Source organism: Rhinoderma darwinii, chromosome 5 (genome assembly GCF_050947455.1).
Source record: "Rhinoderma darwinii isolate aRhiDar2 chromosome 5, aRhiDar2.hap1, whole genome shotgun sequence".
Taxonomy (NCBI): Eukaryota; Metazoa; Chordata; class Amphibia; order Anura; family Rhinodermatidae; genus Rhinoderma; species Rhinoderma darwinii.
The window spans coordinates 80,972,487-80,992,581 of NC_134691.1; the positions used below are offsets into that span (position 1 = coordinate 80,972,487).

Here is a 20,095-nt window from a genome sequence, read left to right on the forward strand (position 1 = left end):
GGTGATCGCAGAAGCGCAAGCACCTCTACACTGCAGATTGGAAACATGAGACACTCCCGGTGCCAGTGGCAAGAAGAACTTCCATAGGCACCAATAGAAAATAAAGTTAAACTCCTGCAGATAATTTCAAGGTACATCAGGGATACCTGGTTCCTAGAATTTCTCCAGCCCTGGTACAAAATCTTACTTAACGGTCTACCCCTATAAAAATGCATTCGGGGTTCTCACTGCTAAAAGATGTATGCAGGTATATCCCGCTTGTGCATGTTTAGGTCAATGCAGGTAGAAGAATACGGAACGCAGATATAAGGTTTCAACTTATTAGAGTGTAAACAACATTGATCTCTACCCTTGGACTGAGATCAGGTCCCATGGATTGTATGATTGCCACTATAGACATAATACTAGTTGTAGAACGTCTATGGCTTGTTTATGGCACTTAGCAAGATATGCACCGACATCAAAATGGTGTATGTTCTGGATTGTCTTTTAAGAACTGTGGGACACCTTTGTAGGCTTTTTGGTTTCCTTTTAAATGAACTGTATGTTTTCGTTTTCAGATACAACTTCAATGTATCCTCTATACATAAAAGCTGCATTATCGGCCGATTATCAGTCTTTTCTTTATACCTTTACTTCCTTTCGGTTCCCCTTCTGACTTTGACTCAAACAACTGAGCCAAAAACTGTGTGTTACACTGGCCTAACACACGGGACCCTCTCAGCCGAGCCGTCAATTCCGCTGAATGATGGATTCGGCTGATAGCAAAGATGCAGCTTGTATAGAGAATACATAGACTGGTGCATCTGAAAAACGGTTGGGGATTTTTAATAAGGGTAGGCATAAAACAAGTCTTTTGGGGATTTGCCCCTTTTTTACTTGTCCAAACGGTTATAACAATGAAGCAGGTCTAGTGTCCAATCATGCTTTTACTTTGCATCTTACTTGTTTAGAAACAAGGCTTTGGCTTCAAAATGTAACGTCACAATGTGTTAATGCTGCGCTGTAGCTAGAGTCTCACTCCACAGCAGTGGTTTCCAACCTTTTCTACACCACATACCCCGAAGAAATGTTGGATTAATGTTTGCCCCCACTACAAAAGAATCATCATATTTGAAGTCTAATTTCCCATTTTTGAACCACAAATTGGACCACGTAATACTGCAGATGAATAAATAGAATTTAAAATAAAGCTTTTAAATGCATTTTTGCATAAAATGCAAATATAAATTGAGAGATTAAAATTTATTTAGAAAAAAAATTGTAAAAACAAAATCAATCCCAATTGTGAACATGAAATTCAGTGACTTCTGTGCTCCTGCTTCTCATTGATGATTTTGTCAAAAAGTGGAACTTTATTGCTGCCTGTGATCCGCAGGTCAGCCTATGGATTAAGGAGATTCCTAGATTTGATCTTGATTGACAAATGAGAAATGAATTCATATTCACACAAGTTGTTGCAAATGGAATGAGGACACCGAGCGCTTCTCCACCACGTCCTGGGAACATTTCCAGTACTGCTCACCAAAAAGTCACCAAAGCCTTGCTTTTAACCCCTTAATGACCAGCCTATTTTGGACCTTAATGACCAAGCCATTTTTGACGTTTTTCCATCGTCGCATTCCAAGAGCTATAACCTTTTTTTTTTTGCGTCGACATAGCTATATATTTTTGCGGGACAAGTTGTATTTTTTAATAGCACCATTTTGGGGGACATATTATTTATATTTTTTGGGGGACATATATTATTTATTGATTAACTTTTATTAACTTTTTTTTTGGGGGGGGGGGAATAGAAAAAAAACTGAAATTTTGCCACTCTTTTTCGCGTCTTAAATCTACTCCGTTTACCGTGTGATATAAATAACACAATAACTTTATTCAGCGGGTTGTTACGATTGCAACGATACCAAATTTGTATAGTTTTTGTATGTTTTACTACTTTTACACAGTAAAAACGCTTTTTTTTCAAAATTATTTGTTTTTGTGTCTCCATATTTGAAGAGCCGTAACGTTTTTATTTTTTCGCCGATGCGGTTGTGTGAGGGTTTTTTTTTTGCGGGAAGACTTGTAGTTTTTATTGGTACCATTTTGGAGTAGATGCGACTTTTTGATCACTTTTTATCACATTTTTCTTAAGTCAGGATTCACAGAAAACAGCAATTTTTCCATAGTTTTTTTATAACATTTTTTACGGCGTTCACCGTGCGGGTTAAATAATGTAATAGATTTATAGTCTGGGTCGTTACGGACGCGGCGATACCAAATATGTGTAACTTTTTTACTTTATTTTGGTTTTATAATAGTAAAGCATTTTTTAAGGGGAAAAGCTGGGTTTTTCATTTTTTTTTAAATTAACTTTATTAAACTTTTTTTTTACTTTTTTACTAGTCCCACTAGGGGACTTTAATATGTGATTCTCCGATCGCTATTGTAATACACTGCAATACTTCTGTATTGCACTGTATTACTGCCTGTCCGTTTAAAACGGACAGGCATCTGCTAGGTCATGCATCCGGCATGATCTAGCAGGCATTCACTCCAGGCAGACCTGGGGGCCTTTATTAGGCCCCCGGCTTCCATTAGAGACACAGACACTCGGCGATCTTATCGCCGGGTGTCGGTGGGAGAGAGAGGGAGCTCCCTCCCGCTCTCCAAAACCACTCAGATGCGGTGTACGCTATTGTGCACCGCATTTGAGGGGTTAAACGGGTGAGATCGATACTAATATCGATCTCACACGGCAGAGCAGGGACGCTCCCAGCCCTCAGCTGCCTCTGGCAGCTGAGAGCAGGGAGATTTGACGCTCCCTGCTCTGTTTACTTTATCCTGATGCAGTGCCGTAAAAAGGCATATGCATCAGAATAAAGCCGGTTAGTGGCCGCCGTTAAAAGGCGTATTGGCGGTCACTAACGGGTTAAATTGCATTTCAAGAGCTCGACTTGTCCGTAAATCAGTAAGATCTTCCTTCAGCTCTTCCTTATTTTAAAAGCAGGTAGATAAAAACAATGGGAACCAGGTGGGATCCACTGTGAAAAAGCGACACCATCCAGGCGCAATACTTCCACCAGTCCAACAGGTTTTTTTTGGAAAAATATAATTTAGGCCTCATGCACACTTCCTTCGAAGTTTTATCGGCCGTTTTTGACGGATCCGTGTGCCCGTTTTGTTATCCGTGTTGTTTCCGTGTGCACTCCGTGTTTCAGTTTCCGAGCGCCGAGCATGGTACTGTCCAGGGTGCTGAAAGAGTTAATGGGCTGCACTGATCGGCGGTAACTCTTTTAGCGCCCTGGACAGTGACTAGCGCTGAAGAATGACCATCCTCGGCGCTCGCAAAATACAATTCTAATGAATTAAAAAAATAGGTTTATACTTACCCAGAATTCCCTGCTTTTTCCTCCTATCCAGCCTCCAGGGATGACGTTTTATCCCATGTCACCTCTGCAGCCAATAAATCACAGGCTGTAGTGGCGGTCACATGGGATAACAGAAGGCCGGACTGGATGACGTCAGAAGGCCGGTCTCCTGGGATGACGCTTCATTCCATGTGACCGCCTCTGCAGCCTATCACAGGCTGTAGCAGCCACACGGACTGCCGCGTCATACAGGAAGGTCGGACTGGATAAAAAAAAGGGAGTTGTCACCAAGGCAATGACCGGGGTACGTATGAACATGCTTTTTATTTTATTTTTATCAGCAGCCTCTTCTCTCTATCAGTGCTGGATAGATAGAATGGGCTGCCGATTAGTGTAACCTCTCTAATGTAACCTCTCTAATGTACTTCTGCCAGCCCAGCCGTTGCTAGGCAACGGCTCCGTCACACACGGATGCCTTCAGGGTTTTTTTTTTGACTGCCCCCACTGACTTGCATGGGCCTCACGGTCACGGAATCTCGGACCAAAGTAGGACATGCTCTACTTGTGTCGGGACGGAGCAACGGGACCGTCAAAAAAACTGGAGTGTGCATGGCCCCATTGAAATGAATGGGTCAGGGTGCTAGCCGTCAGAAAAACAGCTAGCACCCTGAAGGAAAAGACTGAAGTGGGCATGAAGCCTTATGGTCTAAAACAATAGATCATAATAAAACGTACATTAAAAAAAAGGGAGGATCTCTTGAGGTACAACACGTTTCGGAGAAACAGAACCCCTTTATCAAGTAAACATGAGAAAATGGGTTCCCATTGTTTATATCTACCTGCATTTACTCCCTGGCGAGGTTGGCACCTGACGCTCTGGGGATTACGGCAGCATCCTTCCTAACCAACTGGCTCCGCAATAGTGTTGTGCCTATCCATGCACAACCCCTAAAGGTGAGCCTCCTTTTACTATACCTAACAGGGAAAGCCATTGTTAATCTGCTGTTCTCACTCTATGTAGCGCCTATTTGTTCTCTCGGTTCTCAGCCATCCTTTATACACGTTATTTTAATAGCAATCCCCTGACAGTCAGTTACTTACTTTACTTATATGTTAATTCTATTATTCTCTCCTGTTGATTAAATAAACAACAAAACTACTATCTACGCACGACAACCACCTACTACCACTACTCAAGGCACGCTGGGCGATGACAGAGAGGAGTCGTGACTCGTCCAGTACACAAGCAACTATTTGCTGCACCCCTAAAAGTCAATCTTGCACCCCACACCTACTCTAGAGTTTAAAAAAATGACTTTCGTGAACTCCATTTATGCAACATTCCTATAGGTCTGAATTTTATAGTTGCTCCTTTAGTGTAATGCAATAGGACGATGTCGCCTCCTGCTGCAAAATAACGTACAATTAATACAACGTGATGACAATTTCAGAGTAATAGGTTACCTCCTCCACATTTGAAGCCGTCTTTGCTGAAGTTTCCATGAAAATTAGACCATGTTCTCTGGCAAATGCTTCACCTTCTTCTTTTTTTACTTCTCGCCGGGATTCTAAATCACTGCCAGTAAAATATACACGTCAGAAAGATCAACAACTTGATTTGGCAAAACAATTGTCCAAAATGAGAACATTTGTAATATCTAAACCCCAGAAAAATAGAGCATAATTAAAAAGGAACCGGTCACTCGATTTTAGAGCACTAAACCACCAGCGTGCTAAGACTGCTGGGAAATAGTGTTCTAAATAAGCCCCTCTCAAAACAGCTGGTTTCAGCATTTTGGCTAAAAAGAAGTTCTAATGCATGTATGTAAATTACCAGAGAGAAGTCCTGAGAAGAGTCCAGGTGTACCGGCCTCAGCTTCATCTGAGCACGTGCAGGACGACGTTGGACTCATCTCTGGTAACTTACCATCATCGCATGCTGTATTATAAACTTTTTAGCCAAAATTCTAAAACAAACCGTTGAGAGGGTCACATTTAGGTTGCTGCGCCCCAGCAGTAGAACGAGATTCTAATTGTTTAACGCTTTAAATTCTAGTGACAGGCTTCCCTTGAGGATGAATACGGCACCAAATTATATGTAAAAATTATCTTGTTGGGAAAAAAATAATTAGGAAATAAACTGTTCCTATTGACATAGGAGGCGGTGTATAAAACTGTAAGCAATGCCTTTCTGTCTTCATTTAACCTTTCATCTTAATACCTTTCATGAGAACAGCCAAAGCACAATTAGCAATGGCATAGGAGCTGCAGGGGCACTAAAGAGATGGCACAGTTGTTAGCATACAGAATGCGGAGCCTTTTCCTGCCTGGAAGCTCAAGGTCTTATGAAGTTATGAAAGGACCACATTTTATTTTAATGAGAAACATCCTAATTTAGACAAAAAAAAATGAACCCCAAATTTAAGAAAAAGTCTGCATGTGGTTCTCATGGCTGTGCTATCTAGAACACTTTGTTCAGGACTAGGTTATCTGAGCAACCCATTCACTTTTAGTATGACAATAATAAAAAATATATATATATATATCAACAACGGTATTACATGCCGACCATTCATATGAACAGCCTGTTAATAGTTGCTCCCCATTCTAGCTAATAGAGGGGGGGGGTCCCCGAGTAGGGGACCCCCCCCCCCCTCTGACATCCATATGTCTTTTAGGGCAGAACAACCCTTTTCATCTATTCTTGGCGACTCTGAAGAGATCTACAGACAATCAGGGGCCTATCAACTGTCCTTCAGACATCTCCCAAGGAGGAAAGATGGATCCAACAGGATGTTCAGCTTCAACCCATCCTGTCCTATTCTACCTCACCTCCCAAGATAAGTGGCTCTCTATTAGGGCTGGGCAATTAATCGAAAAATTTAAAAAAAAAAAAAAATACAAAAAAAAATCAACATTCAACGCAACTAATAGACGTCATCTTGAGAATTTCGGTTTTATCAAATATATTTTCTCCAGGTTTAAGCTGTACAGACCAGAGACTCCACTCGTTATTGGAACGGGGTTAGGGGAGTATGTATATTATTTTTAAATCGGGCACTATTGTGGCTGTGTGTGGGCAGCCATGGGTGCATTATACAGTGTGGAGGCAGTTATCGGGGCATTATACTGTGTGGGGGCAGCTATGGTGCATTACACTGTGTGGGGAGCTCTATGGGGGCAATATACGCTGAGAACAGTGTCAGAGCAGGCTCAGGGGATAAATATTAATGGCGTCGTTTTCAAATCGGGAGCGTAGCATGCAAAAAAGGGGAGAGGCTTACAAAATCGTAATCAAGGTTACATGTTCAATTATTGTGATTTTGATCATAATTTCCCAGCCCTACTCTCGATGAGTCCATAAACCTAATACACATGCTTACGGGGAGGTTAGCTAACCAATATTGTCAGCGTTAGATCCAATACCCTCAGTGGATGCAGTAGACACACAAACACTTTAGTTTACCTTTTATTGGCAATTAGCATAATCACCATGTTTGAATTTGAGTGCTGACGGGCATCTTCGAGCCAGGTAGTCAGATGATTGAATGTGTCTCGCCTAGGTAAAAATACGAAGTGTCACATGGTAACATAAGACCGACTTTCAGTTAATGTGAACTGTATAGTAGCCTGTGGCAATGCATCTAAATTACTTTGCGACCTGTAAAACACAAAACATATATGCCAAAAGACTTCAGTGGGCAAAATATATTCCCAAAGTCCCCCTGCACACGACCGTCGTGGTTTTGTGTGCCGCAAAACCACGGAACCGGTGCAGTCCATTTGACTGCAAAATAACATGTTGTTTGTTGTGCATCCGTGTGTCATCAGGCTTCACGGATCTGCAACAACAACAAAAATTCACAACTTTGTGAATCCGCAAATTTGGACAGTAGCATTACCTGTCATGAGTTTTTGCGGTCTGGATTTGCGGCCCCAGCACGGATCCGTGAAGGTGTCATATTGTTTTGTGATACGTAAACGCCGAAAACGGTGCAATTTTTTAGCGCGTTTCCACATAGTACTTTCAATTTCTTTGCACACTACGAAAACATTCTAAGGCCTGATTCACACGAGCGTATTTTACGTCCATGTTACGGACATTAAAACAACGGCCGTCAAACAGACCTATGTAATTCAATGGGGTTATTCAAACGCGTTTTTCCACAGTGTGTGTTTGCTGCATGAAACTTACGGCAGTTCTTATTTTTGTGCGTTTTTGCGCACCACGCAGCTCATTGAAGTCAATGGGTGCGAGAAAATAAAGGACCGCACATGGACGTCGTCCGTGTGTGGTCCGTGATTCACGCACCACTTGCTCAAGAAATAGAGGAAAAAAAAAAAACAAAAAAAAAAAACCTTCCGTTTTTTGGAAGACCTAAAAAACTCATGGCATAAGCAGACGTGCACTGTACACTGATGCCACACGGAACTGCAGAGCAAGAAAAACGCTGCATTTTTTAAGCGCGCAAAACGGACACGCTCATGTGAATCTAGCTTAAAAGGTAAGTTGGCCCTAATATGTATGCTATAGTGAATTTAGATTTGGAGGCCCATTGGGTAAGGGACTGATGGGGACAATCTCTGTACAGCGATATGGAATCCATTAGCGTTGCATTAAAAAAAAAAAAGGTGGGGAGATAAAATATACAGCTCGATTCAACATTAGGGTAGATAATTCAAATCTCACCTTGTAATATCATAAACTAATAAAGCCCCGGCTGCACCTCTGTAATATGACCTTGTGATGGAGCGAAAAGATTCTTGACCGGCCTAGAAGAAAGAAAGAGATGAACAGTCACCCACAACAGAACGGTTTCAACCCAGAATTCACTTCAGGTCCTCTACAGAGGATAACCGGAGCGAAAAAAAAACACCCCAGTGTTGGAATTTTAGGCACGAAAAAAATCCTTGACGTAATTGTGAAGTATAAATGTGCACCAGCGCTCACCCCAAAACACTGCCAGTTTCACGCTGGTGCATCAGGACCATAAAAGTTAAACTGGGTCGTCTCACCGCGACAACCCGTCCATATGCGCCATTAAGGAATTTGGACATCATACAGAGGGGTCTTCTGCTTGGACCCCCTTTGTGCCAGAATGGAAAGCCGTTCTAGAAGAGTGGCTTTCGCTCTAGCGGGCCCAGCATGTTCATGCATTAATTGGATGACTATTTGTATTGGGGAGAGTAACCGCACCTGTTGGCTTCTTGTTTTTAAAAAAAAAAAAAAAAGGGGGTTGTGTTTGTGAAACAAGTTCTTTAATGGATAGATAACACGTGCTGTACTTGTAAAATATTGCTAAAGCTTTAGCTTATATTTACTGTGGTTATGACGGTTCTACCTACTGGTAAGGTGCTTCTAGTGCAGCTCTGGTGTGGAGGTACATAGTATAGGGAATTGTATTATATGCAGTTCCCCAACTTTAACTTATATTAGCTAAACAGCCTCTGCAACAAGCAGTCAAATAGCCAGTGGCTAGTCGGAAGATATAGTGACGAAAAATAGGCTGCAGCAAAAGTTGGTCTAATGGCTCTAAATGTATCTGCTTCTAAATAGGGAATGCCCGTTTTGTAATCAGTCACAAAACTGGCACATGTGAATACACCGAGGCCCCATGCACACGAACATATTTTTTTTCCTCCCGTAAATACGGGTCCATTGTCACACGTATTCGACCCGTATTCCACCAGTATTTACGGACCCGTGCCCGTAAATACGGGTCCGGTGTCACCAGTATTCCACCCATATTTACGGACCCATTTTCTCTGCACTAATCGGCAGCCCCTTCTCCCTATCAGGATAGAGAGAAGGGGCAGCCCTTTCGGGCAGAGTTTCCACAGCATTTTAAAGTAAATAAAGTTCATACGTACCCCGGCCGTTGTCTTGGTGACACGTCCCTCTTTTGACATCCAGCCCGACCTCCCTGGATGACGCGGCAGTCCATGGGACCGCTGCAGCCTGTGATTGGCTGCAGCGGTCACATGGGATGAAACGTCATCCCGGGAGGCCGGACTGGAGGAAGAAGAGTTCTGGGTAAGTTAACTTTTAATACTATTAACTCCAGCGGTCGTCACTGTCCCGGGTGCTGAAAGAGTTCCTGCCGATCAGTTAACTCTTTCAGCACCCTGGACAGTGACTATCCCCTAACGTCACCTAGCAACGCTCCCGTAATTACGGGTGCACACACGTAGCTACCCGGAATTACAGGAGACCCATAGACTTCTATGGGCCTGCCCGTGCCGTTATTACGGCCTGAAATAGGACATGTTCTATATTTTTCAACGGCACGGGCACCTTCCCGTAAGCATACGGGAAGGTACCCGTGGCCAATAGAAGTCTATGGGCCCGTAATTACTGCCGTTTTTACATTCGTGTGCATGAGGCCTGACCAAGTGTAGATTCAAATGACATAAAGCTAATCAGAAAGTGCTATGAATTTATGAGAATCACATGTACACAGATGCTGTTCGGAATGGGTATGAAACCCGGTGAGGTAACCGATAATAAGGAGAGCAGTAGGAGAAGGAACACCTGCAGACTAGACATTATCTATTAGACACTGTCTATTAGCTGTGACAGAGAAGAGGCCGGCTTTTCTAATGAACAGAGCCAGGCAGCCAGCCCCTTCATCACGCCACCGACAGACAGAGGGGGTGGGGAGCTCCATGCATACTGTGACGGCACGCGTGTCACAGCTAAGGGGAGAACCTCCAATTCCTGGACCACATGACAAGGAAGGGAATTCTGGACATCCTTCTAGTTTTGAACGGAATGTATACTAGGGTCATCTATTTACACTTCCTAACAAATTAGGAACATTTTCTGTCATCCGACAACTCCTTTAATAACAAAAAAAAGACCAAAAAAAAAGCAAAAACAAACCTGTATCCAAGGGTGAAAATGTCCCAGTTACACCATGAAATTTGTCAAACCATAAAATCTCTTACACAATGCGGGGTGTGCCCAGGTGGACATCCACAAGTTTATACAGCCATCTGCTCACTAAATGAATGTCCAACCTCTATAGGGAAGCTGGAAATAAATCTGTATGACCTTGTTGACTTTATGTTGAATCAGCCACCTAGAAAATACCTTCTGTACCTTGCATATAAATGAAAGTTCACCAAGCACTTCCAACTATAATTCACTCTTTTATGTGTCAGATGCTGACATTTTACAGTAGTCTATCTCTGCCTCTCTAGTGTTTAAGGTGCCCGGAGGAGATGGCAATGGATATGAGGCTATAATGTTCTTTATCGAGCATTAGAAGAGAATGAACAAGTGGAGGATGGGAACAGGTAGCTGCTTATAGCGCCTTCTGCTTTCTAGTTTTTTTTCTAGGAACATGCAGCCCTTCCTTGGCAATCCCTGACATCCCAATTTACTGAATGGCTTCACAATACATGAATCATTATTAGAACACAGAAAGGACTCCTAGCAACTGAGCTCACAAGACAAATCTGAAAGGAAGCAAATAACCCAGAGCTGCGCATTTCAATTCAATAACCTGCTCCCTGGGGCAGCTGTTGACACTAGAATAAATAAAACCCATTGTAAATAAATGATGAATGACATCTTTACGCCCACCATCTGCTGGTTTAAAGGTTGTTGGAAGGCCAAAGATGCAGATTTTATCCGTTATATCGGAAGCAGCCAGCCTTTCAGCAATCCCTAGACTTAATGTTGTCACTTTTCCCCTTTTAATCTGTTTAGTAAAAAAAAAAAAAAAAGAGCTGAAATTCAATGACAGCCCAAATTGTTCCGTTGGTCGCTTGTGCAAGTCACCGAAATAGATTTAGTCTTCAAAAGACAAAGAAGAAAAAAAAAAAGTCCTGAGACGCAACGCTCTTCCCAGATGTTACTAGAAGCCACGACCAGATTCGGAAACATCATAAAGCAGATTCACAAATATCTGTTGGGTCTTTATATTAATTTTCCATTAAATTCCTAATAGTAGTGAGTGCTATGTCATACCATATGCCACGAGCCTAAAAATCTAAAATTCACTAAGAGTTGTATTAATGACAACTTTTTTTGCTGGAATTTGAATAAGTTTGCGCGCAAAAAAAAAAAAAAAAAAAAGGAGGGTAGAGATAGGTAGATATCCAAGATCTAGGTTCTAGTTAACCCCTTAACGCCACGTTGTACTATTATGGCATCGAGATAACAGGCTCCTGTTTCTACAGACAGTTTTAGAGCAGTGATAACTTAACGACATGCCCTGCTGCAAGGCCAGGACCAGAAGCCGAGCCTGCACCATCAGCCATGGATGTCAGCTGTATGCTACAGCTGACACCCTGGTGTAATGGGAGGGGAATGGAGCCAGCTCCGATCCCTGCCATTAACCCCATAGATGGTGCGATAAAAACAAAACGGACGTCATTTGTAAGACAAAAAAAAACAAGTTAAAAAAATAAAGCGTTAATAAAATTGTACAAAAGTTAAAAAACCAAAAACAGCCTTTTTTTTTTTTTTCCAATAATACGTCTATTACAGGGAAAAAAAATGAAAAAGTTAACAAAGAGTACACATACTTGATATCACTGCGTTCGTAACGACCCAAACTATAAAGTTATTTTTCCCACAGGGTGAACACCGCAAAAAAATAAAACAATGCCAGAATCGCTATTTTGTGGTCACCACCCCTCCCAAAACATAGAATAAAATGTGATCAAAAAGTTGTATGTACCCCAAATAGTACCAATAAAAACTACAACCCGTCCTGCAAAAAACAAGCCCTTAGGCCTGATGCACACGACCGTGTTCGGTCCGTGATATACGGTCCGCATGTCGGCCGCTTGTCCCGGACCGTACAAAGTACAGGGAGCCGGGCTCCTAGCATCATACTTATCTATGACGCTAGGTGTCACTGCCTATCCACGTAACTACTGTCACACACTAAAACATGATTACAGTACGGGACAGTAGTTCCGCGGACAGGCAGTGACCCCTATCGTCATAGATAAGTGTGATGCTAGGAGCCCGACTCCCTGCACTGTGTTCGGTCCGGGACATGCAGCCGACATGCGGACCGTATATCACGGACCGAACACGGTCGTGTGCATGGGGCCTTACAGTTTTTGTGACTGAAAAAAAAAAAAAAAAGTAATGCTTCTCAGAATATGGTGACAAAAAAATATATATATTTATACAAAAAAAAAAAGTGATTTTATTGTGCAAGCGCTGCAAAACAAAAAACAATATTAGATATGGTATTGACGTAATTGTATCGACCTGCAGAATTAGGCCCCATGCACACAAACGTAAAAACGCCCGTAATTACGGCACGTTTTTACGGGCCCATGGACTTCTATTGGCCACGGGTACCTCCCCGTATGCTTACGGGAAGGTGCCCGTACCGTTGAAATATATAGAACATGTCCTATTTCAGGCCGTAATTACGGCACGGGCAGGCCCATAGAAGTCTATGGGGCTCCCGTAATTACGGGTGACTACGTGTGTGCACCCGTAATTACGGGAGCGTTGCTAGGCGATGTCAGTAAATAGTCACTGTCCAGGGTGCTGAAAGAGTTAAACGATCGGCAGTAACTCTTTCAGCACCCTGAACAGAAACTACCGATCACAATATAGATCAACGTGTAAAAAAAAAAAAAAAGGCTGTTTATACTTACCCAGAACTCCCTGCTTCTTCCTCCAGTCCGGCCTCCTGGGACGTTTCAGCCCATGTGACCGCTGAAGCCAATCACAGGCTGCAGCGGTCACATGGACTGACGCGTCATCCAGGGAGGTCGGACTGGATGTTCGAGAGGGACGCGTCACCAAGGCAACGGCCGGGTAAGTATGAATTTCTTTAACTTTTTCTGCAGAAAGGGCTGTCCCTTCTCTCTATCCTGCACTGATAGAGAGAAGGGTTGCCGATTACTGCAGTGCAATTTTGCAGCGAAAATGTGCCCGTAAATACGGGTGGAATACTGGTACCACCGGACCCGTATTTACGGGAGGACAAAAATACGTTCGTGTGCATGAGGCTTAAAGTCAAAATTTAATTTATAGCCCACGGTGAGTACCGTAAAAAAAAAACAAAAAAAAAACAAAAAAAAACTCAGAATTTCTGGGTTTTTGGCCACCTTGCTTGCCAAAAAAATAGACTGAAAAGTGGTCAAAAAGTTGCATGTACTCCAAAATGATACCTTTTGTGCAGAGGATTGTGATTACATGCAGCGACGTTTCGTATTTTGTGGACCAAGAGAAAGGAAAACAAAAACACGAAACGTCACTGACTCAGGATGTAAATATCTGCAGGGAAGTCACATGACCACTTCAGCTGGGCACGTTTTAAAATAAGAGTAACATTATAAAGTATCTGACATTGGGGTTATAGCACCATTAGGATATATTCTTTTACATCGCAGATAACCACTTTTAATGCTGCAGCATACCAAAACATTTTGGACATATGTATGCTTCTAACTTTGTGGGAAAACCTTTACAATGAACTAGAACGGAGAACGCAAGCCAGGCCCTCTCATCCAACACTAGTGTCAGACTTTAAAAACGCTCATCTGGATGAGACAAAAATCCCCACAGACACTCCAAAATCTTGTAGAAAGCCATCACAGAAGAGTGGTTTAGCGGGAGGGGGGGGGGGGGGGGGGCTAACTCCATATTAATGCTTATGAGTTTAGAATAGGATGTCATAAAAGCTACTGAGGGGGTCCCAATACTTTTGTCCTTATAGATTACTTTTTTTTTTTTTATATCCATTTAACCAAAAAACTAAACACTGCAGATCGTGAGTAATTCCAGGCATGAGTTAAGCAGAACTGCCCGGAAAAAGGCATTGTCTATAGAGGCATTACTTACCGTGTCCCAGATCTGAAGTTTAATTTGCTTGCCATCAATCGTTATCATTCGTGCACCAAATTCTACGCCTAAGAATAAAGAACGAAGGATGTTATTTTTTAAATTGACTTTATATTCATTTGATGTAATTTTGCTTTACATTATAATGGGTCACAGGCCACATAAATCTCTTTAGGAATATCCAGGCTTCAGCATTCGCATGCCAGAAGTTATTATAGATTGGACAAAGTTCAACAATAAGTACCGTGTCATTCAAGAACTGGGAGGACCGGCACATCGTATCTCTGTACATCGTTCATCCACTACGGCCGGCTATCCTAGAATGTCAAGGAGTCCGATGTGCTTGAAGATTGTCATTTGCACAGTTCACATGGGAAACCCTTCCATATTATACTTTTAACCCAACACAAACATAGGAATAACCATATTAGATTCATGTAAGTGACACTTAAAGAGGCTCTGTCACCACATTATAAGTGCCCTATGTCCTACATAAGGAGATCGGTGCTATAATGTAGGTGACAGCAGTGCTTTTTATTTAATAAAACAATCTGTTTTTACCACTTTATTACTGATTTTAGATTTATGCTAATGAGTTGCTTAATGCCTAAGTGGGCGTATTTTTACTTTAGACCAAGTGAGCGTTGTACAGAGGAGTGTATGACGCTGACCAATCAGCGTCCTGCACTCCTCTCCATTCATTTACTCAGCGCATAGGGATCCTGCTAGATCCTTATGTGCTGTCTTATACTTACACATTAACAATACTGAAGTGTTTATACAGTGAAAAGACATTCCACGGGATGTCTATTCACAATCCCTGCACTTCGTTACTCTGTCTGTGGAAGTTACAGCAGAGGAAGCGTAATCTCGCTGTAACCTGTCATTTACCGCGTAATCTCGCGAGATCACGCTTCCTCTGCTGTAACTACCACAGACAGAGTAACGAAGTGCAGAGATTGTGAATAGACATCCCGTGGAATGTCTATTCACTGTCTAAACAGTTCAGTATTGTTAATGTATAAGTATAGACAGTATAAGACAGCACATACTGATCTAAAAGGATCCCCATGCGCTGACTAAATGCATGGAGAGGAGTGCATGAGGCTGATTGGTCAGCGTCATACACTCCTCTGTACAACGCCCACTTGGACTAAAGTAAAAATATGCATTGCAAATATGCATAAGCAACTCATTAGCATAAATCTAAAATCGCTAATAAAGTGGTGAAAATAGATAGTTTTATTAAATAAAAAGCATTACTGTCACCTACATTATAGCGCAGATCTCCTTATGTAGGACATAGGGCACTTATAATGTGGTGACAGAGCCTCTTTAATGGGCAATCTGGCATTAAATATGCTATGTCCAGTATCCTTGAGACATAAAAAACATTTTTCATAAAGATTTACAGAAAACGATCGTTCATATCAGGTTTGGATTAAAGCTGATGCAAAATAATGACCAAATCTACAATGCATGCGTGAGGCTTCAGGCTGGGTTACCACGGGTCGGTTACGCTGCATAAATGTATGCATCGTATCGGACCTAGAACCCACTGTGGAAAGTAGTGCTCGGGAGAAAAAAAAAAAGGTAATACTTACCCCAGGCAGAGTCATATAGACGCGTCCCTCTGTTCGGAGTACAGCTCGGCCTCTTAGAACGACGCTGCAGCCCATGTGACTGGATGCAAGTCACATGGGATGAAATGTCATCCCAGGAGGCCGGGTTGCACTCAGAACAGAGTGACGCGTCTATAGGACACTGCCCAGAGGGCGAAGTATTTGCCATTTTATAGATTTCTTTTTAAGTTGATCTTTCTTTGTTTTAGGTTTGCAGCAGAATCGCAGCATTTCCACTGCAAAAAAAGCAACATACACTATTAGTTGCAGATTCTACCTCCCAATTAATGGGGAAAACCTACAACAAAACAGCAACGTTCCGCAGCATAAAATGACATGCTGCGGATTTAGAAACCGCACCGCCGGTCACTTTATGAACGTTTTCACTGCAGATATTTTCAGCCGCGTCTTCATGAGATTTGTTCAAATCTCATCCACTTTGCGGATACTTTACATGCTGCAGAATTTCAACACAGAAGAATTCAGTTTAGAAAAATCTGCAGCGTTTACGCTACGTGGGAACTCGGGCTTAGTCTGAAGCTACTTTACCAGTCAACGTAGAACAGGCGTAGCATGAAGTCACACTGCAAACCTCACAAAGAGTCATGTGCAACTTGTCCCATACGGCCATGCCAGCCTAACTGTATGGTAAGCATGGCGTAGTTTATAGCAGCTCTATTACCACTCAGAGCAGAATATACCAGATACAGGTAGGAAGAGCCCACTTCAGAACACAACGAGGCTACATTGCCATCAGGAAGTCTCAGACATCAGAAAAACAATTCATACTATTTATTTTTATCATTTACCTCATGAGGCTTTTTAGGATACTGTAACCCCTCTTAGGCTATGTTCACACGGGGTATTTTGCCGAGTTTTTTGACGCGGAAACCGCGTCGCAAAACTCGGCAAAAACGGCCCAAGAACGCCTCCCATTGATTTCAATGGGAGGAGTCGGCGTCTTTTTCCCGCTGTTTTATTTCTCGCTGTTTTATGCCCGCGGCGCTCAATGGCCGCGGGCGAAAAACGGCGCGAAAATCACCGCGAAAATCGGCGTGCAGGGAGAGGAATATCTGCCTCAAAGTTCCAAACGGAATTTTGAGGCAGATATTCCTCCCCCAAAATACTCCGTGTGAACATAGCCCTACAGGGAAGGTGTCATGATTTGCATTTATTTTTTATTAGAATACCTTTAATAAATAAAATTTTTGTTTATATTTTATTAGTGTTGTCACGTTCTAATTTTTACGGTGTTCATTTTTTTCCATCTCTGTATGTGTCGATTAACAATTCTCAGAAGCGTACGCCGCCTGTGTGGGAACGGTGCATGCGCCGCTCCCAAACAGACCAAAACGAAGCTCGTTCGCAGAGCGAAATCCAGCGCCATTTTCATGTGGACCAGAAGCCGCTGCCGGACAGTAAGAGGACTACTTCCGGCCGCTGCTTCCGGCAATAAGTTCAGGCGCAAGGAATAGGAGCATAGACCAGCGGCGGCAGGTAATTCATGTTTGTGTATGTGATGTGTGTATTATGTTCGTGTGATACGGTCTGCTGAGCCCTGTATCTAATCCTCCTACACTGTGCAGTCGCTCAGAAAATGGCGGCACACAGTGTAGGAGGTTTCAAGATTCAAACCCTTCCTTCTCCTGGCACTAGCCAGAAGAAGGGGGGGGGGGGGATTGTGTGAGGACACTAGAGAGAGTGTGTCCACCCCAAATTTGCAGCATAAATCAATGAGGTTGCTTTACCACAGTGACCATGCTGCAATTTTGGGAACTCCTCCCTCTAGTGACCAGCACATGGAAATGTTATAAATTAGAATCTAATTTATAATATTTCCGGACTTGTGAAAGGGTGCAGGGGGGACTGATAGGGCACATGGGAGGGGAGGTTTATGAAAACTCTTTACGCCATCGCACATCTTTCATTTTTCAAGAGCACTGTATGAAACGAAAGCTGCACTGTCATTAGTAGAGCGTTTGCATAAATCTCACCCATTGTGTCTTCTCCACATTCACCATTACCACCAATCTATAAGGATCTGCAGAGAACACATAGATCATGAGTTCCCTGTCACTCTTATCAATAAAACACTAATAAAATGTAAAGAAAAAATAATTTTAAGATACAGCTCTCCCTGAGCATAGATGGCATTAAAATATATCCTGTTTGACAGATATATTATGCAGTTATATATCCCTATCACACAGAGCAGGTAATCGCAAATTCTCTTCTCGCTTAAACCAAGGCTGCTGCCACGTAGAAGGGGGAAGTGCTCGCTCATTAAGTGCCTGTTCACATCAGCGTTGGGCTTCTGTTCATGGGTTCCATTAGAGAAACCCATGAACGGAAACCATAGGTTCCGTTTGCATTACCGTTGATTTCAATGGTAATGCTTCCGTTACAAATGTCTTCCACTTGTTTCCGTTTCGTAAGGTTTCCGTATTTTTAGCGGAAACAATAACGCAGCCGACTACGCTACTGTTTCAGCTAAAAAAAAAAGCCAGAAACCTTGCGGAACGGAAACAAACCAGTTGCAACTGAAGCATTACCATTGAAATCAACGGTAATGCAAACAGAACCTATGGCTTCCGTTCATGGGTTCCTCTGACGGAAAGGTCTAACGAAACCCCGACGTTGATGTGAACACAGCCTTACAGAGTGGACTCTGTGGCTTTTAATAAAAGGCTATATAAACATCGGCGTTTCTGTTCGGCTTTTTCAGGAAAGCCGATGTATCGGAGTACTTAGACTTTGTATTATATTGTATTGCACTGATACATTTATTTCCGGAAATAGCCGAACAGACACGAAACAGCTGAGCACTCACACGAACGCTTCAGCTGCTTCGTTGTAGCGATTGGTGGGGGTCTCCGTGCTCTTATCCCCACCAATACAAACTTCTGACATGTCACTATGACATGTCAGAAATTTGTCGAACATTTAGCTACACTTTAAGTTTTATGTTGAACTCTGATTTTTTTGAAGTTACAGATTTTTGAAGTTACAGGCCCAAAGCCGAAGGGTGAACTGCTGAGGAATACTGATAACATTTTCTGTTCAGATTTCTGTTAGGAGCGATGAAGTCACATAGGTCTTCAAGTCAAAATCCACATCAATATTCACATGAATATCAATATTCACACATATCTTTCCCTATGTAAGTCAGTAAGGCCCCATGCACACGACCGTGTCCATGATTACATATAAAGTATAGCCTTTCTACGGCACGGAAACCTACCCGTAAATATACGGGAAGGTGTCAGTCGGACATAGAAATGAATGGATCCGTAATTACGGTCGAAATTTACAGTTGTGCGAATGGATGTAGACATTGAGGAGGATGGTGCTTATTACCACCTGTGAAATCACCTGTAGTTTTCGTGTGACATTTCTCAAGGCATTGAGGAACTAAAGCCACTGATGTAACTATGCCCGATTGCGGTGATTTCTTAACGTATTTGAGTACTGATCTTTGATTACGCAAATCTTGGATTATGCCACAATAATACATAAGGATTGGATTATTATGCAAAACCGATCTACAAATACAGTATTGTACCAGAACAACTATATACTAAACACTATTAGGAGCTATACTTTAAAAAAATTACCAAGGCACGTTCAAGGTGCTGTCATTTCAATACAAGCTTCATGCTAGTCAAGCTACAAGGATACCTTCACCATTTGTAAAGGTAGAAGTGCTAAAAAAAAAAAAAAAGTTGCGACATGTCAGAAGTTCTGATTGGTGGGGGTCCGGGCACGGAGAACCCCACCAACTGCTAAAGAAGCGACAGAAGCGCTCGTGTGAGCACTCATCAGCTTAGTTTCTGTTTGCCTTTTTTTGGAGAGCCGATGTATCGGAGTACGGGCTCCTAGACTTTCTATTGAGCCCACACTCAGATACTTTGATTTCTGGAAAAAGCTGAAAAGAAAAAAGGAGTGGCCGAGCGCACACACGAGCACTTGTGCCGCTTCGTTTTAGTGATTGGTGGGGGTCTCAGTGCTCAGACCCCCACCGATCAAAACTTCGGACATGTCACTACGGAGTTTAACTTTAAAAAAGGTTCTCCAAATATGGCTCCATTTATACATTTGAAAATGTACATATTTTTTCCTTTATCTTACACGTCCCTGCAGGGAGGTGCTTCAAGTAGCCAAGGACATATCGAATAAGTCTTGTTTTCCTGCACCAAGCCAGGTTTTCAGAGGCTCATAGGTGTCAGAATGGTGGAAACCCCCACAAGTGACCCCATTTTGAAAACTACACCCCTTAAGGGGTGTTGTAAGTA

General features: G+C 42.4%; 1 protein-coding gene across 2 annotated transcripts in view; it reads right to left on the minus strand.

Moving 5' to 3' along the window:
• The window catches only part of RAB2A (RAB2A, member RAS oncogene family), a 91,440-nt gene that overhangs the window by 40,856 nt on the left and 30,489 nt on the right, over positions 1-20,095 (minus strand). For both annotated transcript variants that reach the window (XR_012847630.1, XM_075826205.1), the window contains exons 3-6: positions 14,182-14,249; positions 8,047-8,129; positions 6,823-6,915; positions 4,821-4,932 (exon numbers count right to left, since the gene is read on the minus strand). Coding sequence is in view for 1 of the 2 variants with exons in the window: in XM_075826205.1 (XP_075682320.1) it covers positions 4,821-4,932; positions 6,823-6,915; positions 8,047-8,129; positions 14,182-14,249 (356 nt within the window). In the remaining variant the exon portion in view is untranslated. The remainder of the gene's footprint in view (positions 1-4,820; positions 4,933-6,822; positions 6,916-8,046; positions 8,130-14,181; positions 14,250-20,095) is intronic.